This window comes from Dunckerocampus dactyliophorus, chromosome 11 (assembly GCF_027744805.1).
Source record: "Dunckerocampus dactyliophorus isolate RoL2022-P2 chromosome 11, RoL_Ddac_1.1, whole genome shotgun sequence".
In the NCBI taxonomy this organism is placed as follows: Eukaryota; Metazoa; Chordata; class Actinopteri; order Syngnathiformes; family Syngnathidae; genus Dunckerocampus; species Dunckerocampus dactyliophorus.
Genome location: NC_072829.1, coordinates 5749373 through 5775320, shown reverse-complemented (window position 1 = coordinate 5775320; position 25948 = coordinate 5749373). Strand labels below are relative to the sequence as shown.

Below are 25948 nucleotides of genomic sequence, written 5' to 3'. Positions count from 1 at the left end.
GTTTTTTCATAACATGTTTTGCTAAATTCCTTAAGTGGGTACTGTATCCCTTACATAAGCTTGGGGCCTGCAAAAAGCCCACTCCCATAGAGTGAAGGATCACCAGATAAGGAGTAACCTTTGTTAATGTCACTTCATTTGTTATTGTTCAAAACACTATTTAACTGTTGTCGAATAAACGAGTGGAGCCCTTTCTTGAGAAACCGCTCAAAACACCATCTAAGTTTTGAGGAGGAGATACGTGCTGGAAGGTAACTATAGCCCCTTTTCCACCACAGGAACTTTAGGAGGAATTTTCCTATTTACCCTGGTTCGAAGTCTGTGGCAGAATAGCTGACAAGCTGGTGGGTTTAAATGTAGGACACATGCCAAAACAATGTGGTGAAAAGCTGAAGAAACTCAAGCAATATTATAAGAAGATGAAGAGCAGCTGCAGTGGGTCCAAACACTGTAATACTGCGTATGACCGACTCAGCTCACTGCTGCAACAAAGTACGCAGCGAGGTTGTTGATTGAGGGTGTGTGGCGAAATGGCAGAAGCAGTAAACAAGTGAAATGAAGGTAAATCATATCAAATATTCACTATTTAGTTTGTTACATGCTGCAAACGTAGTCTGTAACATAGCATTTGTTAAAACGCAAGTGAACCCGAATCCTGATGCTAACAGGCTACCGCTAAAGCTACAGTTGGATGTGTCTGTGCTGTGGCTCAACACGGTTACTTATTCTTTATGTATTATTTACAGATGAAATGGACCATCAGGACTTGTCAGAGCCGTATGAGGTCACATTTGCTCAGAGGACGTCTTTCTGACTGTGTTGGACACTGGGCGAAGACACTTGCCAAGAAAACCCTAACCCTTCACTGACTTTTTGTAAAGCCCAGACCGGTATGCTTCTTTGTGTTTTGTACATTTTTACTTTTGTAATTTATTAACTGACGCTTTATTAAAAAAATCTTATTTTTAAAATAATTTTTATATTGCATCAGTGTAAAAATATACCACTCTCCCTGAATGGCCGGATTTGAATAAACTGCCCTGAAGTGGTGGAAATGCCAACTACACAGGGCCACATGGACCTTTTAGTTCCAGGAACTATAGTTACCAGGAACTAAAAGTTATTGAACTTTTGGTGGAAAAGGGGCTTTTTTTGTGAGTAGTGTGTAACAGAATTTCAAATTCATCCAAGCATGCTGTTTATATATGGAGCTGCGTTAGGGATTACTCACTGATTAAAGGATTACTTATTTAGATTTTGAAGACGCTGATGTAATTTTCAGAATTCAACATAAAAACTTGAATTTTCAGGTTGTAATTGTATTTTTTCCATGTACAAAACTTTTGGCCCTAATATAGCGCCATATTTTTGGGGCTTGCTTTGTGCGAAAAAGGCTGTCCCCAAAGTCTGACTAGTTGAAGGCATTCAGTTTTCGAAAGATGACGCATTCAGGGACAACTCAGGACTCCAGTCAAATCCACACCACCTACAGTAAATAAGCTTTTAAGATAACAAGTGTAGGGTGCACGGTGGTCTAGTGGTTGGCACGTTGGCCAATACAGGAACAGCCTGGAGATCGGGAAGACCTGGGTTCGATTCTCCCCTGGGCATTTCTGTGTGGAGTTTGCATGTTCTCCCCGTGTGCGCGTGGGTTTCTCCGGGCACTCCGGCTTCCTCCCACATTCCCAAAAGGATGAGGTTAATTGGCGACTCTAAATTGTCCATAGGTGTGAATGGTTGTTTGTCTATATGTGCCCTGCGATTGGCTGGCGACCAGTCCAGGGTGTACCCCGCCTGTCGCCCGAAATCAGCTGGGATAGGCTCCAGCATGCCCCCGCGACCCTAATGAGGATGAAGCGGTATAGAAAATGGATGGATGGATAACAAGTGTCTTTCCTGGCAACTCTCGCCAAGTCAATAACAGCACATTTTGTGATTATAATTTTATTGATGTTTAATTTCACAGTTGGGTGTTATAGCTGCTAAAAACATTGTACAGTCAGAGTTGTGTGCACTTTAAATTAGGAATGCACCAATTTGTCAGGCTTTTATTATTGTCGGGTTCATGATGCAAAAGCTTTATTGTCCAATATGATTATAATTACTGGCGGTATCAAATATATTGGTATCAGAACTGGCCAAGAATTGCAAAAATAGTACATTCCTATGATGAGTACAAATACTGGAATGTGGTTGGGTTATCCCGATAAATACAAAGACACAAGTTAATTGCTTTTACTTTTGCACACCAAGCAGTCTAATTGAGTCATCCATGACTGGTTTGTCTTCCAGTTCAAGGCCACTTTCATTATGAAGGCATTCATTGTTGAACTCTGGTTAAAGAAAGACTGTATAAAAATAAACTTTGCTGTCACATTGCACGTTACTGTCGACAGGGAGTTTTTACAGGTTCGAATGTGTTGTTTTATGGTTATTATGACGGTAATTTACGATTATAGTAGTTTATTCAGCTCAAACACAATACTCTGACCCAGTGATTTCCAACCATGGTGCCGTGGCAAATAAGTGGGTAGTGAGAGATCATCAGGTGTGTCGCAATTTCAATTAATTGGTACAAAAATTATTTATTTACTAAGAGTAATGTATCTTTGTTCATTTGTTTATGTCAGTGTCGCAGTGATATTTAGAATAATGAAATGCTCTTCCAGTAAATGGCAAACCTCAGTGTTCGTCAAACATTTGTGTTAAAATGTTGCATCAGTTTTTGTACAATATTGCACTTAACAAACAAGTCTGTTTGCTCTGCACTAGTGCCCAAACAAAGCACCCTATGTGTTGCTGACTCACTGTGCATTTTTTATTGAGTGCGACTTCTAGCTAACCCACCATTGGGCCAAAGAAAGTTGCCAGTGCCAGCAAAGTGATATAGAAAGTGAAAAACACTGTTGAATTCTATCTCATCAGAAAGTCCGCAACAACTATAAGTTCCATTCATTCGTCATTTATAATGATACTGCATTGTTTTCTGCATGTAAAACTATTATTGTTCTATATACAATGTATTTTTGTGTATCTGGAATGGATTAATTGGATTTGAATTATCTCCTATCAAAAAAACTGCCTCAGGTTTTGTATGTTGGGTTTTTTGTCGGACCGCTTGGAACAAATTAATGACAAGAACCGAAAACTGTTGCCATTCGTACAACAGAATAAGTCATGGTATCTTTGGTGGTGTGCCATGCTACATTTTTGTAATGTCAAATACAGTATGTGCCTCGGCTCAATGAATATTAGGAAACACAACAGAAGGTTTTCACCCCATAGTGTACAAACCAGGAAATGCAAGCCTTAAACTGTACAGGAAGCAGATGGCTCTGGACCGGAAGTATGTGGAACACTCGCCACCGTCATTGATATACAGGTGTTTGCATTCGGCAACTGACCAGTGTGATGGAGTGGGGGGGTCTGATTGATCTCCCTTACAACAGAGGACACCATGGAACACTCGTACCCTTGGTTGTTTTTGCACCATGTTTCCATCTCTTCAGATTGGTTGTTTCCTGCGGAATAAATTGAATTTTTCTGTGGTTGCAGGGCATATAGACACAGCCTGTCTTTTTGGTAGCGTCTGTTACCTGCCTCTGAAGAGCATGATGGACATACTGCCCTCCTGGGACAACCCGCTGCAGTGAGAGTGATTCCTTTTGGGTCGTTTTCCACCACTGTGGAGACCTGCAGAGTCACACAGATTCACTGATAGTTGCTGCCAACATCACCCTGCTAACTGGCTTACCTGAGGCACGCTGTCTTTGATGCTGTCTGACACGTCCTCCTCCGTCACACTAGTCTCACTCACGTTGTCCACCGAGGGCTGCTTGCTGAAAAGTCCTTGAGATCTTAATACGAGAGAGGGCAAATAAAAATGCGTTGTTTTAATTATTTTGTGCCTCTTGAATTAAGTGATACATAAAATGTGTATATTCAAGGACCCATGGACTGCATGGGTATACCTACAGTAGTGTGTTTACATCCAGATTTAGTGAATAAATCCAGTGCTTGTGTGTTTTGTCCTGGGGAATTTGATGGTGTCTTTAGGCTTTATAAAGTCAAGAGCTTTAAAAACTCGCTAGTTCTTTTTGGCTCATATCACTATGCACTGAGAGCTTCTCCCCCCTCAATAACAAGACACTGAAGCGCCGAAACTCAAAAAGAGCGCACAAGTGCACTTGCAGTGAAGTGCAGAATGCAATCTGAGGCCGGCCTATTGGCGGCCTGCTGGTGTCATACCTCAGCGGCTCCATTTTGCCACTGTGAAATGGCCTATTTTGATGTGTAATTGCTGTAGAACAAGCTAAACCAAGCATGTAATTGAAAGCGTGCAGCTTCCACTGGCGGTGTGTGTGGGGGATGTGGGGACCGTGGAGACCGTGACGACGAACGTAAGGACGGAAGTGTGGAGGTTGGGGTGAGGCGGGAGTTGAGTGGAGAATGCTGACAGCCTTGTCCATAAGCCAACAAAACAACAGCAAAGCAAATCAGCTACTTAGTGAAAGCTCGGGTGAAAATGAAAGGGCGTGGATCTTCCAGTGTGTAGTTGATGTCTGCTCCACACTCGACTACACGGCAGCTTCAGGCTGCCATTCACTTTGTACCCTCAACCTCATGGCTCATGCATGCCCAAGTTTGATAGACACTTTCAGCTTCATCATTGATGAGCTGTGCTGCTGCCCCTAAACTTAGAACACAAGACATTTCTAATAAAAACTGTCCAAATGTACAAAAATATTTTCACATAAACAATGTAAACTGGAACCTCCAAACCTCCATAATGCATGTTCTCACATGAGATGCAGCATATCATGGCTCATTGTACCTCACAAGTCTTCATTTTAGCAAACTTCAAAGAATTATCCAGGGTTTTGCTTTGTCTTTGGCTTACTTTGGCTTTTTTGGAACTAATTTTTTTTTTTGACCGGTAGTGTACAAAATCACGCCTTGTCAAGGCATCTATAGGTATAAATATGTAAAATTTGACTCATAATAGGCCATAGTCAACCACAAAACAGCAACAATTTATTTGCTGTGGCTCTCATGGAGTTTCCTCTGACCTGCAGCAGTAGGTGACGCAGGCAGCGACGGACAGCAGGCAAACAAGGACCACCATGCAGACTGCGATGACCACATTCCTCCTCTTCTCCTTCTCGGCCTGCTGAAGCTCCCACCACTCCAGGTCGCTGAACTGGCAGCGCTCGCCCATGTAGCCTGACACGCAGCTGCAACAGGTTAATGTTAATTGCTCATCATTATATTCCAGACATTCCAGTTTTTGCAAAGGCGATAATGTCCACTTTTGATTGACGCTATCACTCTTGACTGTGTGGCCGCCTTTTCCCTGAACCTACTCTTTCATCAAGCTTACATGGAACAATGGCGACCCCTATTGGTTGAAATTCCATCATGAACAGATGTATTTTTTAGTTGTTCAATTTTGATTCTACAATGCATGCAGGTGAATTACTTGCAGGCATAGGTCTCCATCTCCGGAAAGTAGAAGCAGACTCCCTGGTACAAGCAGTAAGATTCATGCGTGGAAGGGCAACTCTCCACAGAGTTACTATTCTGGTGCTTGACGTCGGCAGGGCTACTTGTCATGACTGATGGTGGTGTGATTTGTAGAGCTAAAATACATTTTAAAAAAGGTTATAATGACATTAAATGACATCAGTAGGACAATTTGGTGCCAGAATTAGCCATAAATGACAGACACACCTTGACATTTGTGCCCGTTGCCATGGTATCCAGCCTGGCACTTGCATAGAAAATCACCCTCTGTGTTTAGGCAGTCTGCGTTTTGGTCGCAGTCATGGGTTCCCAGTTTACACTCGTCAGTATCTGCACAGAAATATAAATGCAACATGATTCATTTGACAAACTGCACATTTTTAGAGTGGCCTTTTATTGGGGCCAGCCTATAGCACACCGGCACGTCATGTTGTCTACTCAGCATCTTTATACCTGAGGGGTGGATGGATTATCTCAGCAAAAGACGGACTTACTCACCCACACAAAAGTGGCCATCACTGGCGAAGCCTTTCAGACAAGAGCATGCCGGGCTGCCGGCATTCAGGTGACAGTTGGCATTGGGACCACATGTTGCCGAGTGACACTCGTGTTGGTCTAACAGAGAGCCCAGGAAAAACCCATCTTGTAAGATTCCGAACCAAATAAGCATTTTATACTTGCATTGTTACCTGAGACCATCTTGTTGGTGAACGACCTTGACTCTACATCCACGTGGTTGTGAGTCGTGCGCTCATCACCGAGAGTTGTGTTGTTCGGTAGCGCTGTTGGATTTGCCGGCTCAACGTCTGCATGTTCTAGAAAGCAAACAATCGGTAGTTAACCTCTTTTTACACTTGTATGACAGTTTATGGTTAAAACTGAGGATGTCGGTGATGTTGAATTATAGGCCGATATTGGCATAAAAATGTGATATCTGTTCATAGGTTCACAGTACCTGGTTTAGCAAGCGGATGCACCACCACAACGGATGCAGGTTGGACCAGGTTTACATGGAGATGCTGCAGCTCCTTCCCGGTCCTCTTGTGCACGCTTGTTAGCTGCTGGTTTTCCCTGTCCACCACCCACAGCCTGTCCTCAAACACGGCCAGGTCAAAGGGCCGTCCTGGGAAAAAGAAGGCCAGTGATATGGGGTGAGACTGTCTGTTTTGGATTGACGCTGCCAGCCAAAGGGAAGTTGAGAAAACCTCACCTACTTGGTTCTCTAATAGGATCCGTCGATCGGAACCGTCCAGCGCAGACGTCTCCACCGTCGGCCCGTCGCACCAGAACAGACGGTCCTCTGTGAAGTCGACGGTCAGACCACTGGGTGACACAAGGTCAGTGCTTGCGATTACCGTGCGGTTCGTCCCGTCGAGAGTGGAACTTTCCACTTTGGGGTGTAGTCCAATATCCGCCCAGAACAACTTCCTCAAAAAAGAAAGCAAGTGTAGATATACAGTATATTTTTTTCTTTCAAAAAGAGAGGGACACAATTGTCAATCTGACTTTTCCCGAGGATGGACTGCGATAGATGTTGGTTGGTCAAGGCCGTCACGCAAAAGAGTTGTCCTGTTGAGTCCATCCAAGGTACTGCTGACCACTGATGACTGGCTGCAAGTGTAAAACCATGCCATGTTAGAAGTCTTTATTTATTATGAAGAATAACGGGATTAATCAATGCTGACTGAGTAATAAAACATGCTGGGCACATCTAACATGGTTTGCAGACCTTGGAACAGTCCAGTACAACTTGCGATGGATCCAGTCGATAGTCAGCCCGTTGGTTGATCCCAGATGGTCAGAGACGAGACGACGTCTGGACCCACCGTTCATATCAATCCGTTCAATTGTCTTCTGGGACGTGCTGGCAAAGTATATCTTTAAAATGCATATACAAAATATAGACATTAAATAAAGTACTCTCATTGGCCACTTCATTCAGTAGCCTACTAAGTCTAATGAGATCTAAAAATCTTACACAGAAAAGTTTTTTTTTGTTGAATTGACAGCTCTCTAATAGTATTAAACAAAGCAAAACTTTAATTATGTGTACTGTAAGGCAGAGATCATTGCGTCACAACATTTGTCCACTAGGTATCACTGTATTACCACACAGCAACTCAACTGCGCCATGCCCAGCAAGCTAGAATGTGAAAAATAGTGCAAAAAGGCACAATGTAGAGAATGAAATGTTGATGCTAATTACCAATAATAAAACAATTTATATATGTACAGGATGTATCTATGCCTTTTTACGCAATTAAAAATAAATATCTATCTAATAAATAAATATATACAGTACATGCCAAAAGTTTGGACACACATTCTAATTCAATGTGTCTTTATTTTCATGACTGTTTGCTTTGTAGATTCACAAAGCTATGAATAAACACATGTGGAATTATGTACTTAACAAAAAAGTGTGAAATAACTGTACATATGACTTATATTTTAGACATATGTTTTATGTCTTATCATTTTTTTGGATAGTGCTGCCAACCCTTCATGAGATAGTCACCTGAAATGGTTTTTACTTCACAAGTTTGGCTTGTCAAGGTTACTTAGTGGAATTTCTTTCCTGATTTGATTTCTTATTTAATTTCTTTTTGTCACACTTACATGTTTCAGATCATCAAACAAATGTAAATGTTAGTCATTGACAACACAACTGAACATAACATGCAGTTTTTTATTGAAACTTTATTATTAAGGGAGAAAAAAAATCCAAACCTACATGGCTCCCGTTAAAACAGAACTTAACTGAGATTAATTGAGATCTATCAGTTTTCTAAAGTTTAGAGACTCTAGCGAACCACAGTGAGAGCCATTATCCACAAATGGCGAAAACATGGAATGGGGGTGAACCTTCCCAGGAGTGGCCGGCCAACCAAAACTTCCCCAAGAGCGCAGCGACCACTCATCCAAGAGGTCACAAAAGACCCCACAAAAACATCTAAGGAACTGCAGACCTCACTTGCCTCAGTTAAGGCCAGTGTTCATGACTCCACCATAAGAAAGACACTGGGCAAAAAGTTCTAAGACGACAACCACTGCTGAATAAAAACAACATTAAGGCTCATCTCAATTTTGCCAGAAAACATCTTGATGATCCTGAAGACCTTTGGGAAAATACTCTGTGGTCTGATGAGACAAAAATTTAACTTTTTGGAAGGCGTGTGTCCCCATTTCATCTGGCGTAAATGTAATGCTGCATTTTAGAAAAAGAACATCATACCAGCAGTAAAATATGGTGGTGGTGGTGTGATGGTCTGGGTCAGTTTTGCTGCTTCAGGACCTGGAAGACTTGTGATAAATGAACCATGTATTCTGCTGTCTACCAAAAAATTCTGAAGGACAATGTCCGGCCATCTGTTCGTGACCTCAAGCTGAAACCAACTTGGGTTCTGCAGCAGGACAATGATCCAAAACACACCAGCAAGTCCACCTCTGAATGGCTGAAGAAAAACAAAATGAAGACTTTGGAGTGGCCTACTCAAAGTTCTGACCTGGATCCAATTAAGATGCTGTGGCATGACCGTAAAAAGGCGGTTCATGCTGGAAAACCCTCCAATGTGACCAAAATTCCTCCACAGCGCTGTAAGAGTTATTGCAAGTTATCACAAACACTTGATTGCAGTTGTTGCTCCTGAGGGTCGCCCATCCAGTTATTAGGTTTAGGGGGCAATCACTTTTTTTTACTCCCTTATTAATAAAAACTTCCATTAAAAAAAAAATGCATTTTGTGTTCAGTTGTTATTCTTACTCTTTTTCTTACATTGTTGTGCACAGGGTCATAGTCCAAGGATATGATTGCTCCTCTGGGCTCCTCCACAAGGATTTGTCCCTCAGTGCCATCAGTATTTAATCTTTGCACGCCCACCAGACTGGCAATAAGCAGATATGGTGGTGGTCCTGATGCAGAAAATAGAAAAATACAATATTTCCTGTGTGAGAAAAGCTTAGCTGTGGATAAGAGCTGTTTAGGCTTGCCCTTGTTTACTGCAGGTGAGGATAATATCATGACTCACCTGAGGCAATGCACCTCCTGCCATCTTGATGGAGCTGGTAGCCTGGCAGACATGCACACTGCCACCGAGTGGCTACTATTGGTGTGCACAGCTGACTGCACCCTCCTCTGTCTGCAGATGAGCAACCTGCAACAGCACAAATAACAGATGTTTCTGATATTTACACTCCATTACGTAACATGACAGACCGCATTGTAGGTATTTTTAGTGATTAATCCCCTCTATAGCTATAGCTATATAGCTATATGGTATAGAGTTATTACTTTTACCTGTACAGGCCTGGCCATCTTCCTGCAATATAGACCCCTTTGGACAAACACACACAGGACCCTCGTCTGTTGCTAGGCAACCGTGACCACACTCAGTGGCATTGCCTTCACAGGTTATGATCTCTGATTAAAGGAGAATAAAAAAAAAATCAGACAAATGTAGCTGTTCATAAAGGTTGCTAAAAATATAGTACATGTGCACGTGTGTTATTTTTGGGCCCAGCAGGTATTGCCTGTCCCAGAGTCCAATTGTCAACAAGCTCCTTATGTGCCGCTCTGGTAAAATCCCTTTATGAAGTCAGCTGTAATCCTATCGAAATAGGTGAAAGTGTGATGGTGAAAAGTCGCATGGTGGTAGTGATATAGTGTTAGCTCCCAGTGCGATTACTAGTACCTCTTTTAACATGTACAATGACAAATCCCTGAAAAATACAAAAAAAACCATTATTTTAAGAATACAATGTGTATAATAATACATTTGCGTCACAAATAAAGCCAATTCCTGTCTTTGGTATGTTTCTATTACTTTATTTCCTTCCTTATATCCCATTTTTAATCCACCCAACGTCTTGTGGTCTCTGCAACTTGCTTTCCGCTCTGGATCTTGGCAAAGGTTGTCTGCTAAACAGCTTAGACTGTCAAAGCTGCTGGTCAAATATGTTCCCTATCGCAAATGTCACTTCATCTTCTAGCCTCTTTGTCTGGGTAAAGTCTTCCCTGTTTTACAAGTAACAGAACGTGCTCTCTGAATCATGTAGTCAATTGCTGTCCATTACATCTGGTCAACTATTGCAGAACGGCAAAAGGCCTGTCTTTCAGATGTACCATTATTAGTGTGCTGAATAAGCGCTAAGTTGAACACTTGTTATGATTTTAACCCCATAAATCACATGTGTCAAACTCGTGCCCTGGAGGGTCGAGACGCTGCAGGTTTTCTCTCCATCCAGTTTCTTCAGCAGGTGATTTAATTGATGAGCTCCTTCCCTCAAACTGAAGGTGTTGATCATTAAAATCACCTGCTTTAGTGACTGGCTGGAAAGAAAACCTGCAGTGTCTCAGCCCTCCATGGCACGAGTTTGACACCCCTGCTATAAATGAAGACAAATAGTGTTCCTTGCTACCTCTGCATGTCTTTTTGTCCGGGAGGAGGGCATATCCATTGGGGCAGGTACAGAAATAAGAACCTGGAATGTTCTCACAACCAAGAGAGCAGCCGTGGTTCCAGTGGGCGCATTCATTCACATCTATGGTACAAAAATGTTTAGAGTTTAGTGGCTGCCCTTAATGACTTAATCAGAACAACATGTTATGTTCCAGGTAAAAGTTTTGCCCCTCCTGTTCTGCATTTTGTCTTTCTTCCATGCTCAAAGTACGCACTCACTTGGACTTCTACTTTTTGGACACTTAATAGTTGTTGTGTCTCCTTGTGGTATGCCGAGTTGTTTCCCTGCCTGCAGCCTGGCCCCTCTGCTTTTCCTTGTTTTATAACAGTACGTTTTTCATGGTGCCTTTTTCAATTAAGTTGTTGCACACCAACACCTGTGGTTTCTGTGCTCTCCTTTGTTGGCTTTGCTGTACTATGTGTGACTCTCATTAAAGAGATTACAACGGTTTTTAATCCTCACACCTCTTAACCTGGGGAGAACTACACAGCACAAAACAACAGCATATGACTTGTACGATATAAGGTACGTTATACACACAATATACACAATGCAAAAGTCACATGCCAAATGTCACACAGTTTGGAATTGTGTCCACATTTTCGTGAGAAAAATACTGTCATATGCGACGTCATGTATATTTATTTGATGGCAAATAAATGATTAACGATACAAATGTTAAAATGTAACGCACAGTTAATACATGTTTTATGATGGCCACAGTTTAACCCTGGAACTGATCACTTCCCAACAGGGAAACATTAAAAAAATTACAAACAACTTCACTTTTTTTAGTGTGCCAAATCCTTCTATTCCATTCTAATATATATTTTCTTCAATAGGATCTAAAGCAAGAGTATGATGAAAGTTGTCAAATAAATGAAAGAATGAAGTAATGTTTTTTTGCCGAAGGGCAGCATTCTCTAGGGGGCGCCGCAAGGATGAGCGGGACAAAAAAAGATTCATATTTATTTGTGCTCAACGCGCATGTCAGGATATGCGTGTCAAATGGGTGCCCTCTACTGGTAGCCCCCATATTGCTCACATGAAGTGGATAACACCTAAACGAGTCTCAAATACTTTATATTGAGCTTGAGTCGCACAGGAAAGTGGTCAGAGGCAAACTTCAACTTGCTTTTAAGAAGTGCTCTCTTATTTCCCAATAACAGCTTAGCAAGCACTCACCCACACAGCACAGGAGAACGGAGGGTCATCAACTCGCACCACTACCTCACTTACAGTGCGATCAACACAAACACAGGCCATACAATATGTTATTTCACTACGAAAATGTGAAAAATTAGTTCGTGAATGTGAGGGGGATCTCCCACAGGGTACCCTTGAAGCTAGAACCGCGACTGATGTCATGGAGCAAAGCAGGTCATCCCAACACTGCTCACAGCCACGAGGGAGCATATTGCATGCATTGATTGTCAAAACATGCTATTTCTTTTAAATAAATCTTTTCTATATTAATTCTGTGGGTTATTTCTGCACATTGTTTAAATGGTGCAGCATCACCAAGAATGGCTTACCTTCACAATAAGAGCCTTGCTTGCTGAGCGCAAATCCTTCACTGCACTTACAAAGTCCCTGCTCTATGCCACTCGAACACGCGTTGACGCAGTCGCCGCTCCTTTCGTCACATCCTGTTTGACAAGAATGCACAGCTGCATGATACATTTGTGTGGTATTTGCAGTTAAATGTTAAGAAAAGCATTGCTGTGACCTTGGGGCGGCGACGGTGAGTCCGCCATTGGCTGGTTGTCGGCATGAACCACTTTGATATCAACTGGGACTTTTGTCATCTGTTTTATGTTGACGTCCACTGGCTCTCCACCTGTGTACTTGTTGACTCTTTTTATTGCGAGAGATGCAGCATCAGTGTAATATATGTACTGGTGGAAAAAAGATATTCCCAGCGATTCAAACCTGACCAAACAAGAAAGAAGGTTGAAGCAGATAAGTAAAAAAGGAAGGTATTAATAATAACTGCACTGTGTTTACTGAAGGGGCTGATCTATGATGTGCAGGGCTTTGCCGCTGTAGTCAGAGGAGGCGATGGCACTTTCTCCTTGCAGACCAAACTGCACCCAGAACAGTCTTTTGTCTCTGTGGTCGATCGACAGCGCCTTCAGCTGCTGCGATATCTTAATCAGTGTTGTTTTCCTCTGTCCTGTCACATCGGAGCGCTGGATGCTTGAGGTTATGCCGCCAGATAACCAAAACAGAAACCTACAAAATACACTCGGTTTGTTTGCTTCATTGCTTTCCCATGAATGATATGACACATTCTTCGTACCTGCAGAGATCTTGACAAGCGTCTTCTGTATTTATATGTTGAAATTGTTAGTCGTAGGTGAAATACAAATTCCATGGTTGTAATTGTTACATTATTGCGGTTTAGTGATGATGAAAGGAATCTTAAATAATGTTTGGTCTTTTCTTGATTGATGATTTAATCCTGGATGTTGGGGGAAAATAAGGGCACGAGTACCTGACAGAGGTGTTATTGAGGGGTCAGGGATATCATGGTGTTATTGAGTGGCTCTTATATGAACTGAAATTGCATCCTGTAAAATAATTTGTCCCGGAAGTCACTATTGATGTGCTGTTTGCAAAATACGCACACAATTTCTGCTGCACAAATAATATTGGCAAAGTACAGGAACTTTGGAAATCCACTAACATCCATTACCTTTCGTGTCCTCAGTCCTAATTAGCGTGGGAAGCGCCGTGAACGCCTTCTGTTTTGCTTCTTACACACACCAGCTGAAAAGCAAGATGCTACGCTATGGTTATGGGGCAAATTCTAAATCATGTGGTGTCCAATCATCACGACTGTTATCTCTGATTTGAATGTTTTGCATTTATTAACCACTATTTTTCATGTATTTCACATTGTACTGTTTACTGTTTACATTTTTTTATGATGTGGCGGGGATTGAAGTTTTGAGTGAGCCTCAACTTTTTGTCTCCCTTTTCAGGCTTTTTGTCAGCACGTTGTAACGTGCATGCCATATGCAAAATTTCCGCTATTGACGAAGTACAGGAATTTTGGAAATCCAGTAACAATCATTGCCTTTCGTGTCTCTGCCATCTTGCACGTTAATTAGTGTCAGAAATGCCCTGAATGCCTTTCGCTTCTCACACACACCAACTGCAAACCAAGAAGCTAGGCTATAGTTATGGGGCCAAATCCGATATCATGTGGTGTCCAATCATCATGACTGTTATCGCTGACATGAATGTTTTGTGTGTGTAAGGTTTTCCTGAACTTAACATTGTACAGTTCTCTTCACATGAAAATTGCAAAAAATAGGAACGTTTTGAGTGCACCTCAGTTTTAAATTGTTACTCCCTTGTCAGGTTTTTCGTCAGCAGGCTCGAAGAACATGTCTTGTCATCTCGTCGTGTGTATTACCTTTCAGCAGGGTCAGTCACAATTGAACTTGGCTGAGTCAAGTGTCTTACAAGAGTGCTCTCATTTTTCCCATTTGTATCGATTCTCTTGACTTTGCCCTTGTCCCCGCTGGTCCAATATATGACGTTCCACATCCAGTTCACCGCAAGGCCTGAGATGTGTTTGTCGGACGAGTACAGTTTCTGGAGAACAGTTAGGACATTCTGTCAGCAAAGAAACAAACCAACCGGTTTCTGCAGTTTTAACCCTAATAGAAGAAGTCCAGTTGACGTTAATCCAACTCTTGTGGATGACCTGAAAAGACAACCTTTTCCTCTCACAGCAGTTCCATAATCACCTGTCTGTGCACGCCCCTCACAGATGACTTATAGATGATTCCCGTGTGCTTGTCCGCCCAGTAAAGTGTCTCTTCTCTGAAATGGACATCAAGCAGGATGGAGGTGGCCACCCCGGAAACAAGCCTTCTGTGGTTCTTCCCGTCCAGGTCCATCCTATGTATGGCTTTTCCATGGCCGAATATCAGGAAGGGCTGCGGAGCTTAGCACAAAACAATGTTTTCTTTCATCTGTTAGATGTCCTTCTTGCAACTCTAGTGTAAATCTATCTATGACAGTGCTTCTCAAATTGTGGGACATGCCCCCGCTAGTGCGGCGGGGTGATGTGTCTGCGTACAAGGGCCATCGGGGGCTTTCACTATCAGTGTTGTTCTGCTCCTGCTAATGTTACTTGCTCGGCCAGCAGACAGATAACACGTTCTTAATAAAGACGCAAAACAAATGCGCTAACTCAATGCTAATGTCCATTGGAAATTTCATATAAGCACTAGCAATTAGCATTACCAGTTTACATGGTGACTTTGAATAGTTCTAAATATGACAAGTAATTAGACATTGAAATGTACATTCCACTTAAACAGATGAAGCATAATAAGCATAACAGACTTTCAGGCAAACATTTTCTATGGCTCAACAAGACACAGGCCTGCCACATTGCTTGTCTAAATGGCAGTAGCAAAGGCACTTCCAGAGGACGAACTGAGTGTAAACATGACAGGAAATAATTGAGAACCACTGATCTATGAATTATTTTTGTTGTTGAGGTCCACATGTTCCTAGTGAACCTGAACCATTCACTGCATCCATTGATGCTTCATTGTGTAATTTAGGAAGTCACGCAATTCATCAGATGTTGAGTTTTAAGGCTACAATGAGTTGAACTTCAAGCAGGCTTAGCAAATGACTATTTACCCGCCATTCAACCATGATGGCAGAAGAAGACTTATTTAGTAGTTGTCTCTGTCTCTAAATTGTCAAACCTTGACATATGGCAAGCTGTGTTTGCCTGTGTTTGCTGGTCTTGTCATGCTAATATCACTTTATGTGCAACCACGGTGACTGCGCTTGACACTCTGGAATGAAGAAAACAATGAGGAACACCAGACATAAACAGCATAATGAAATGTCTGGCCAGTGACGGGTTCACAGGATGGTCAACATTGTTCTTGAACCTGTAGACTCCAGTCATCCAATGACTACGTGTATAGGTTCTGCATTTTCTTGGTCTGTTGGTCAGCATTTGCTCGCATTTCACTGAATTGCCAGTTGAGGCATAGAGTGACAATATACCGGTATGCCAAACTGTATCGGAACTGGTAGCTTACATGAGGGGTATTTGCAAATAATGCTGTTTTTTACAAAATGTGTTTATGGCAGAGTGGTGCCCTGAACAAGATTTTATACGGGATTGGCGATTTACATACGCTTACACAATAAATTGAATGTCATTGTTTTTACCTTTTTGTCTTGAATTTGTAAGATAATACGTCACCCAATTTACATGGTAAACAAATTCACTGTAAATAAGTGAAAAAAATCATAATTACGGTAATAAATTGTCAGTACAACAATCAACATCAAACTATTTAAATAACCACATCGTTTGCACACAATGACTGCGTATATATAAGTTACATTTACACTGTAAAATAACTATATACAGTACAAAAACTATATAACTACCTATATACAACTATATGGAAAACTATGGACAAAACCAATGGGATACTTATTTATCATTTGTTGTAAAATGTATAAAATGAGCATTACATTTGAAACAATGCGAGCTTTTTCATTTTAAGAGTTCATAGTAAGTACCAATTTGAATAAAATTAAATTGAAGGTGGATTTTTTCCTGATTATGTGGCACCCCTTGGAGGCCACCATGCCCTTAACATTTGCCTATATTGCCTAATGGGCCAGCCGGCTCTAGTTTATGGTACCAGAGACAGTCAGACAGTAGGCAGATTCAACTGTGTTTTATTGCTTGTAGTTAGCGGTGGTGTATAACTGCTCTTCATCCAACTGAGAGGTGTTTCAAATGTTCGCCAACCAAACAAAAACCAAATCAGACACCAAATGAGGTGTACCTACTAAAGTGTCCAGTGATTACCCACAAAACCACCAATACCGTCACCCAAAACCAAATGTACTATAAATGTAGATTTTGACTGTGACAAACTCACCAACACAGCTGCTGTTTCTCCCTGCTCTTGTCAACCGCTCATCCCAACATGCCGTCCCCAGGGCCAACACTCCGCTGTTTTGCAAGGTGAGGTAGATCAGGGCTGTCGTGATCGTTGTAGCCAACATAATCCTGCGCTCTGTTCAGTTTTCCTCAGGCATTGTCACAAACTGCACCGGCAAAGAAGAACTTGCCCAAATGAACCAACATTTGTGTGTGGACCGCTTGCATCCTTGTCCAAGACACCCAGTGAGACAGTGTGGCGTGGTGTCACGGCAGAAGGAAGCTTGAAAGAAACCCCCTTCGAGTCTCGAAACTAGAGGTAGATGTAGTGTGTGGTATCCCGCTCACACCCTAAGTCGGCCCCCATGCTGCCAGTCTGTTTTGGAAGCAAAGATTGAAATTCCTGACACCCGCATGGTAAATTTTGCACATGCAATCTCAGCACTGGAGCGAAATCTCCTTTAAGTCTCAAGCAGAATGTGGAAAATGCCAGAAATGAGGCTGGGCCTAAAGAAAGTTCCTATACAATAACATTTTATCCTCACTCCTCCCCCTTCCACGTGTGGACACTTGACTGTGTCTGCGACATTCACGTGATGAGATTGGTAGTGCTTTGTTTGGTATTTCAAGCTAGAATGGTTCTTAAATGGCTTACAGTACCCTTGAATGTATTCGCTAATATCACAGACAATAAACTTTGTTGTGAAATACTCTCCAGAGTTTATCGACCCCTAGTGGGAATGAGTCATTTATAGAGAACGACATGGGCGCATTATCCTTAATTCTTTGTCTTTTTTTTTTTCCCCGGGAGAACAAATAACAAATGTCAGGAACCAAAACCTCTATTCAGAGCCTTCATGACTACCACATTGTCAGCCACAGCGTCACCAGTAACCTCATGGAGGAGCACTGGAAGATTTACACAGCTTGTAGACTAAGGCAGCAGTGATCGGGGCAGTGACCTTTTCCTCACAATTTGTCCAGCATGGTAGATGATGAACAAAGAACATGTTAATATGTTTGCATTCACGCTGTCACTCTTTGTCCCTACGACCTCCTGAACCAAGCTAAGACAGCCCGATTGAACCAATGCAATTTTCCTTAAACAAAAGCTAATAGACCACTAATAGTATGTTGGAGTCCCTTAAACTGAAATTACAGATTCAAAAAATATGTTCAACTTATTTTCTTTGAGATTTGCATTGGTTTTTGCTGAAAATTTGTTTTGACCGTTTAGTTGCAGTTTTAAGTCTTCTCCAGTCCCAAAGATTCTCAATGCTGTTCAGGTGGTGGACAGTCTAATTTAGGAATTAATAAATTAATAAAAGTCATCACTGTCTTGGTTATCCAATTGAAGATTCTTGGTGATACTCAAGTGGCGAATTGGTGTCGTTATGATAACGTCTATGGAGAAGAGGTGTAGTTCATCCATTATAACTTTCAGCAATATTTCTGTTTATTAAAACAAATGTACACAACATTTTTTAAATAAACATGAAAATATACATACAAAGATGAAAACTGGCAATTATTCAAATTCACACTGACAGAATGTATTGGTCGTGTAAGGCATTCTCGGATCAACAAAGTTGTGGTTGATATCTCTGTGATGGGAAGTGGCTATTCTTTGTTGCTAACACCCGATAGTAACATTTTACACTTGAATTTTGGCATCAATTCTAATGGGACAAAAGCAAAAACATATGCAATTAACGGGCAGGTTCTTTGCTTAAATTACAAAAGTCCAAGGAAGGTGCTGGCATCTAGTGACACGTCAGAATATTTCAATCATTATAAGGCTCAATAATTGATAAGGACATGAATGGATATTGGTCATTCATGTCTGAATGTCCAGATCGACTGTATTTAAATTCATAGACACACATACACCTTAGATGAGGAATATTTTCCTGAAGAAAAATGTGTCCATGGTTCATGGAAGGCATACTGTCATAACATATAATGTCATTCTGCCATCAGCAAAGATACTCAGATCTGGAGCTGTCGCTCTTGTAGGTCATCTGGGAGTCTATGCTGGACCTGGAGCACAAGAGCATTCTCTCCGACTCATGGGTCGGCCTCCTCGCCCAAAGCTCGGTTGGGTGGGAGTTCATAGTTCTTTGCTTCATGGTGATGGTCTCAAACTTGACGTAGCTCTCTTTCTCAAGCTCCTCCTCGTCCTGAGCCGCTTCGCTTCCTTTGCAGTAGAGGGCAAGGATCTTGTAGAGCAACAGGACGATGAGAGGTAACGCCAGCACACAGGCAATGCCGCTGATGATGATAAAAAACTGATTCTGTCCACCGTCCACAAGTGTGGAGAAGTCAATGCAAGGATCCTTTCCTGCAGAGCCACCCTTTGCTACGAGGCAGACAGAGTATCTTATGCCGGGCGAGAGTTCCTCAAGCAGAATTTTACCACTGCCGGCATTTGTCTCTACTGTTCTTTTAAAATCATCCTCACCATCTTCCCCGTAAGGTGAATATACAACTGTGAGAGGAGAGTTCTTTGGTAAACCCACTGCTGTCCACAGAAGAACTGCACTGTCAGACGTTTCCTCCACAATCGCAAGATCTTTGATGGACTTTGAGGCATTGCTGTTCTTGTTCTCCTCATCTGAAGGAAACTTTTGTCCACCACTTCCTTGCTTAATCTTTGCAGGTTTGAGTGAACCTTTTTGGACACCGTTGCTGGGAGTTGTTTTTGGCTTTGCAGGGACGGCAACCATTGTTGTCTGCCTCCTGGAAAAGACCATGGATATGGTAGAGGCTGCGACAGCCTGGTCTGTTCCAGGAACATATGTCAAGTCTTGGTCAGGGGGTCCTGTCCCAGTGTTGGGCTTTGGTGGAGTGATGGTGGTACTCATGCTGCCAGCCACTGAGAGGGAGATTGTGGCTTCTACTGTACCCGCGTCATTCTTAGCCTTGCAGCTGTAGTTCCCAGCGTCCTTGTGCAATATCCCATGCAAGCTCATGATGGACCATCTAATGCCATCCCCTGGGGACTCCTGTACTGTAGAGTAAGGCAAGAAAACCCAAGTAAATATGATGCACCACAAGTCAAAAACTGCTTCATGTCAAGATTGTATTTTTTAAAACCAGAAGCTTCATACCTGTGTTGTTGACAAGTGATCCATCTGCCCTCGCCCAGGAGAGGGTTGGTGTTGGGTAGCCAGTAGCATCACATCGCAGGAGAACATTACTACCCAGCGAAGACGTAATCTTCGTTGCTGAAGTCATGACTGATGGCTTTACACAATTGTCAAGTTCGGCACGCTGGAAGAGAACACCGGCTAGATTCTCTGGTCCACCGCAGGTCAGGAACAGGTCCATGAGAACCACGGGTGTCACAGCCATTTTGGATATCTCAATCAACTTTGAGATCTTACAGTCGCAGAACCAGGGGTTGTCTTGGAGGCCTGTTGATATAAATATGAGAGAAGGAATACATCTGAACCACCATGTGAACTTTTATTCCTCATTTTGTCCTCATTGTTATTTTGTAGCATTATAAAATGGGACTTTAATTGGCCGTGTAGGTGAGGCTACCATATTGAAAACAAGCTGCGTGCACCTGTTGCACATAATATGTGAGCACATGTACCAGTGCATATGAAATCCCTTTAACCAGATTAGTTTGTCCTAACAGTGTCAGCGCGTCTAATCTGCCCCTGGCCTTTATTCACTTTGTGGGAACTCACCAGCCACATCAATAGATTACTGTGTTGGGATGCAAAAATGTTAAAAAAAAAACAAATGCAACTGTGAGTGATGCGTTTATAACATTTTTCACAATGATTATTGTAGATGTAGACATGTTGGTTGATTTTAAACAGAAGTCATTAAATTGAACAACAACATGAAATGCAACCCCTAACCACCGGTGGTGCAAAAACTGGGTATGCATGCGGCACATGGGGCGCCACACATGAGGGGGCAGCAAAGCGATGGGGGAGGGGGTATTATTTTGAGTCATTTTTCTGTGATGATGTCGAGAACAGAGGCATGTCAATTACTAGCACAACCCCACACGCTGGAGGGGGTTCTTTTTGATTGAGCTGATAACCCACTGTAATATGTAACTTAGAATAATAGTTATAATAAAGTCCTATATTTTGTCCATGTCCTTGAATAGATGAGGTTTATACATGTAAAACAAAACATCTAAAAAAAAAAATCAGGCTCGAGGATGGTGTGGGTTGGGGTGGGTCGGGGGTACATTGGTTGAGCGCGGGCAGTTTTGTTTTGTTCACCTCGCACACTAATCTTGTGTCTCCTTGAGGTGCGCAAGAACACACCTGCTGTGTTTCCTTTCAGATAAGCTAGCTTGGCCGCACACTGCCTATTAAGTACCCCTGACTCCCCACCTCGACTGGAACAAACCAAACGAGAGCTGGCAATAACAACACTCATTCTGGATGCTGAATAAATCAACACTCTCATACTGTTTTGCAAGAATGAACCATAAAACTGTGATAACTCCATTGTCTGTTAACTGTCATTTTGCACCACGTAAGAGTGAAAGTGTTCTTGTCTGGGCGTGCCTCTACCTTTTATAGGATAAATAATTTGGATTCTGCACCAACTCCTAGCTGTCCTATCTACTCAGACTAGAGCTGTCCTACCTAGTTGTTGAGCATGGACCGATGAAGCCTGCTCTGATGAGAGGTGAACATCATCTAAGGCAACCTCAATAGTCCAGTTGTGATTGATTGAACGCCCTGAGAATATTCAGTATGCTCTTATTCTTTTATAAAGGAATTCAGGATGCATGTAAGAGATCATAAGAAAGATGATCATTCAGGAACTGAGAAGCACTGCTTATTTGACTCCGATCTTCATAAATATCTATGCATGTTTCACATTCATGACATGCACAAAGCAGTGTTAAAATGTTATTTTTGGCTCAACAAGAAATGAAGCATACCTTGTTTGAAATATTCCCCAATTAGAGTGACAATTTAACTGTGGACAATGAGTGTGAACTGTGCCACTGCTTAGAATAATCTAATTTGATCGTGTCTTGGCCCTTGTAGGTTTGGGTAATTAGGACCAATTTGGCTAGATTAGGAGGCGATGGAAGGAACTTGCTGATGTAATTATGAGTGACCTGTCTTGGTCGTGCCATCTTCTAAAACCCAGCGAGACACGATCTTTGCTACTTACCCAACACGACCTTCTGGGAGGCATTGGAAGTCACTGGCTCGCCATTGAATGGTGGCCAAATATCCATAAGGTCCGAAGGCAGAGTGGCTAGCTTATTGCTGGATAGATCCAAGTATGTGATCTTCACAAGGTAGGGGATGGCCTCACTGGGAATGCTGGTGAGTCTGTTGTTGTGTAGGTCCAAGGTCCTCAGCATGGGCATCTCTTTAAGGGACTCCCATGGGAAGACAGAGATCATGTTGCCATCCAGCCTCAGCTCGTGGAGCACTTTGAGGTTGTAGAAACTTCCAGTATCCACTGAGGTGATGGAATTGTAAGTAATCCACAGGTAGCGTAGCTCCACTAGGTAATAAAACGCTTCTGTCGGGACCCGGCGGACTACGGTTTTCTCAATCCGAAGCTTGACTGTGTCCACCGGGACATTGACAGGGATGTCGGACATGTCTGGGTCATTGCAGAGCACAGACCTGTTAAGACAAAGTCAAAATTACGTAAATGGTTCGCATCTTAACATGTCTTCTAAAGGCTACTGCAGTTTTCTGTTGATAATTTAACTCATCAGAATCCAGAAGACATTCTCTCAGGGTAACGTCACAACTAATAAGCATCATCATGAATAATTGTGAGTCATCTTTTTGCGTGAAGCTACTCTCAATACAGTTATTCTTACATTTAATTCATAATTCAACAGTTGAACGGACTCAGAAAATTACTGCAGAATTCCTAGAGGGTTTTTCACAAATCCAATGATGTTACAATAGGAGCTAAATAGGTACAATGTTCTCAGCCAAGCACGCCCATGGTTGTTATCTATACTCAACAAAAATATAAATGCTGTGATTACTGCACAGGTGTGCCATAGGCTGGCCACAATAAAAGGCCACTCCAAAATGTGCAGTTTCCAATACAGTTAAACTGATTAGACTGCATAATTATTGCGCAGGTGTGCATTAAGTTGGCCACAATAAAAAGCTACTCCAAAATGTGCAGTTTAACTGTATTGGAAAGGGTATATAATCAAAGGTCACTCCAAAATTTGCAGTTTAACTGTATTGGTGTATATAATAAAAGGTAATTTTGGAATAGCCTTTTATTGTGGCCTTCCTAAGGCACAACTGTGCAATAATTATGCTGTCAAATGTGCTAATATGTGGTCTAAAATGCTGATTAGACAGCATGATTATTGCACAGGTGTGCCTTAGGTTGGCCACAATAAAAGGCTACTCCAAAATGTGCGGTTTCCAATACAATTTAAAACTGCACATTTTGGAGTGGTCATTTATTGTGGCCAGCCTAAGGCACACCTGTGTAATAAGCATGCTGTCTAATCAGCATCTTGACATGCCACATTTGGGATTTGGATGAATTATAAATTATGAATGCTCACAAACACAGTTTTGTGAACACATGAATATTTGAGAGAGACAGGCCTTTTTACATCTTTGAGTTCAGCTTATGAAAAACAGGAGCAAAAACAAAACTGTTGCATTTGTGTTTTTGTTGAGTGTAGATTCTCTGGTATGAGCAAATCTGACCACAGAACTTATTATGGCATTTGTGTTGTATCTCCTTTCAGCGTTCTACTTGGTAGATATACTGTACTCTAATTTCCGCTCAGCCTAATGTAAGAAATACAGCGGGATAGACACTGACATCGGTGTTAATTAGGTCTCTCGCAGGGATTAATGGAATACCATGAGAGAGAATGCACATTATCCGTGTACACGGCAGTTGAACTGTGTATTTTAATCACGACACTCTGATTAAATTGTTTTGGTAGAGACTGTTGAATATTCTGTGATGCTCCAACAATCTGTATTTCATTTGGGCACTCAAATGGAGCCTCAATTCTGTTACAAGCCAATGAAAGCCTGACTTGATAATCTTGTATGTTTCCAAAAAAAAGTCCAAGAGTGCAATTTTTTTTGCACAGTTACCTGGTCCCGGCTCCATCGGTACGTCCATGGAAGACACAAGTGCACTGGGCTGGACAGAAAGGATGAGCCATATTAAGGCAGCATAACAACACCAACGCATGCAGGACTTGATGCATGATTTCACCAAAAGGACCCCAAACAGTCACATTGAGGAGAGATCGGGGAAAAAGACATCCGGATTCATTAGAAGCTTGAAGAATCCCTCCCAAAAAACAAAATGAGAATAGAGAAAAGAACTTTCAAAGTCCATATGCGGCGGCAGGCTGACGGTCGACTTACAGTACAGGTCACCTGTGAGATGCTAATCACCCCCCCCCATCCTCAGAAAGATTACCAGAGGATTTCTTTGGGTTGTAAGGGTCACGCAAGCTGTGGAGCAGGTCATGGCGCTAATCGGACACTCCCAGAAAGGGTTCCCCCTGGTGATCAAACTCGATCCTCACTAAGGTCTTTTTATTATTCTTACTTTGCAGCATCCTTGGTGCTAAGCTACAATAAGTGTTTCATGCATCTGAGTTGGGATAACTGCGGTATTGTTTTCCAGTAACGGGTAATGAAATCAATTACTATTTCAAACGTCACAAAACTGTGGACTGTAGTGTGTTGTTCTGCACTGATATCTTTATCAACTATATGGATGTCGCGCCAGGCGCCACACAGGAAACTAGATAGCTAGTCAACAAGAGTTGTGGTTTGTCACTCTCTGGAAAACCCGGCCCCCTGGTGCTTTGGTAGAAAACACTCAGCCGAACTACGAGCCGCATATGCCACTACAGTCGTGCCTCGCTGCTTCACGGTTCGAGCATCGCTCCCTTGCTCTATCACGGTTTCTCAAAAATCAATTAATCAATAAATGATTGCTGTTTCGTGGTTGCCTATGGCCTATTATTAGTCAAAAAATATGGAAAGGCAAGTCATATGTATTATTTTGGTCACTACTAGGCGTTGGTAATGTTACATGATTCTCCTCCCATCACGTGTGGCAGTGGTACGTTTTTGGCGTCTTACTTTGTCCTTTCCCACTCAGTTTCAAACCTAGTCTTAAGTTTAGAATAAATACATTGGAGGCTAACTACTTAGCTCGGTAGATTGCTACAGTGTTGTTAAAGCGGCGTCCGTCACTGAAGAGGTCCCGTAGCCTGTGCACAAGCAATGTGCAATGTGATGTAAACAAAGCTAGCAGTATTGTCAGCGTGTACATCGATGTATGGCAGTTTAATGTTATGGCCGTCCTGTATAGCAATCAAGTGACAAATGTCATCGAGAGGTTGATGTTGATCCTGAGTGCGTGGAGTCGAGTTTCACGAAGGAGAATAACATGGGTTTTCTTGCCAAAATGCTAGCTAAACATTGATTGCTGTCACTCAACTTTTTAGCCCATCTTGCAGTCGATCTGTCAGTTTCTGTAAGTACATCCTTTTTTTTTTTTTTTACTAGATGTACCCTACGAATCCTAGACTGATAGTATGGGGTTTCATGCCAGGCTTAGATAAGCAGCCTTCGCTGCTCACTGGTATTGCATTTTGCATTGTGTCACAGCTGTCAGTGTCACCAACAGTCAACAAACCATACTTGTAGCCAATTTTGTGTGTGTGTTATATCATAACTATCAGAACACAATATCATTGAATGCCATTATTGTGTTATTGTTGTGAATATGTCACCTTCTGGCTTTGCTTTTTTTTGGTGTCATGAGCACTTTCTAAGTTCAGCAATATCAGGAATATTTGAAACTGACTACTGACTTACTTCATTGCGCAGATCATCGTAAGCATGTTGTTTGATGATGTCTGCCATTGTCTGCTATTTTCCAAACAGTTCAGAGTTTGACACGTGCTTTAAAAGGACACTTGTTATTAAGTGGTACCTTCTTACAAAATAGGAAAAATGTAATTTTTCCAGTTTTTTTTTTTTAAAG

General features: G+C 42.0%; 2 protein-coding genes across 2 annotated transcripts; both read right to left on the bottom strand.

Moving 5' to 3' along the window:
- Positions 1–654: 654 nt before the first annotated feature.
- Positions 655–17377, bottom strand: egf (epidermal growth factor). The gene is made up of 22 exons (XM_054792884.1): positions 16929–17377; positions 14745–14944; positions 14408–14589; positions 12991–13218; positions 12713–12915; positions 12519–12632; positions 10942–11064; positions 9821–9943; positions 9552–9677; positions 9299–9435; positions 7253–7401; positions 7030–7134; positions 6734–6951; positions 6479–6646; positions 6213–6338; positions 6022–6138; positions 5731–5853; positions 5480–5639; positions 5070–5234; positions 3755–3857; positions 3597–3693; positions 655–3521 (listed from the first exon to the last, which is right to left on the bottom strand). The coding sequence occupies exons 1-22, from the start codon at positions 17053–17055 to the stop codon at positions 3310–3312; spliced, it is 3306 nt and encodes a 1101-aa protein (XP_054648859.1). The 5' UTR covers positions 17056–17377; the 3' UTR covers positions 655–3309.
- A 1030-nt stretch (positions 17378–18407) lies between these two features.
- lrit3a (info leucine-rich repeat, immunoglobulin-like and transmembrane domains 3a) lies at positions 18408–24337 on the bottom strand. The gene is made up of 4 exons (XM_054792117.1): positions 24031–24337; positions 22094–22560; positions 20041–20346; positions 18408–19940 (listed from the first exon to the last, which is right to left on the bottom strand). Exons 1-4 carry the CDS (start codon positions 24144–24146, stop codon positions 18907–18909), a joined length of 1923 nt encoding a protein of 640 aa, XP_054648092.1. The 5' UTR covers positions 24147–24337; the 3' UTR covers positions 18408–18906.
- Positions 24338–25948: the final 1611 nt, after the last annotated feature.

Coding starts and splice junctions, on each gene's coding strand:
- egf (XM_054792884.1), bottom strand. CDS start 17,055: ATGTTGGCTACAACGATCACGACAGCCCTGATCTACCTCACCTTGCAA. Junction 14,945..16,928: donor GAGAAACAGCAGCTGTGTTG/GTGAGTTTGTCA, acceptor TTTTGTGCTAAG/CTCCGCAGCCCTTCCTGATA. Junction 9,436..9,551: donor CAGGAGGTGCATTGCCTCAG/GTGAGTCATGAT, acceptor TTTCTGCATCAG/GACCACCACCATATCTGCTT.
- lrit3a (XM_054792117.1), bottom strand. CDS start 24,146: ATGCATCAAGTCCTGCATGCGTTGGTGTTGTTATGCTGCCTTAATATG. Junction 22,561..24,030: donor ACCGATGGAGCCGGGACCAG/GTAACTGTGCAA, acceptor TTGTCTTAACAG/GTCTGTGCTCTGCAATGACC. Junction 19,941..20,040: donor ATCACTTGTCAACAACACAG/GTATGAAGCTTC, acceptor CTTACTCTACAG/TACAGGAGTCCCCAGGGGAT.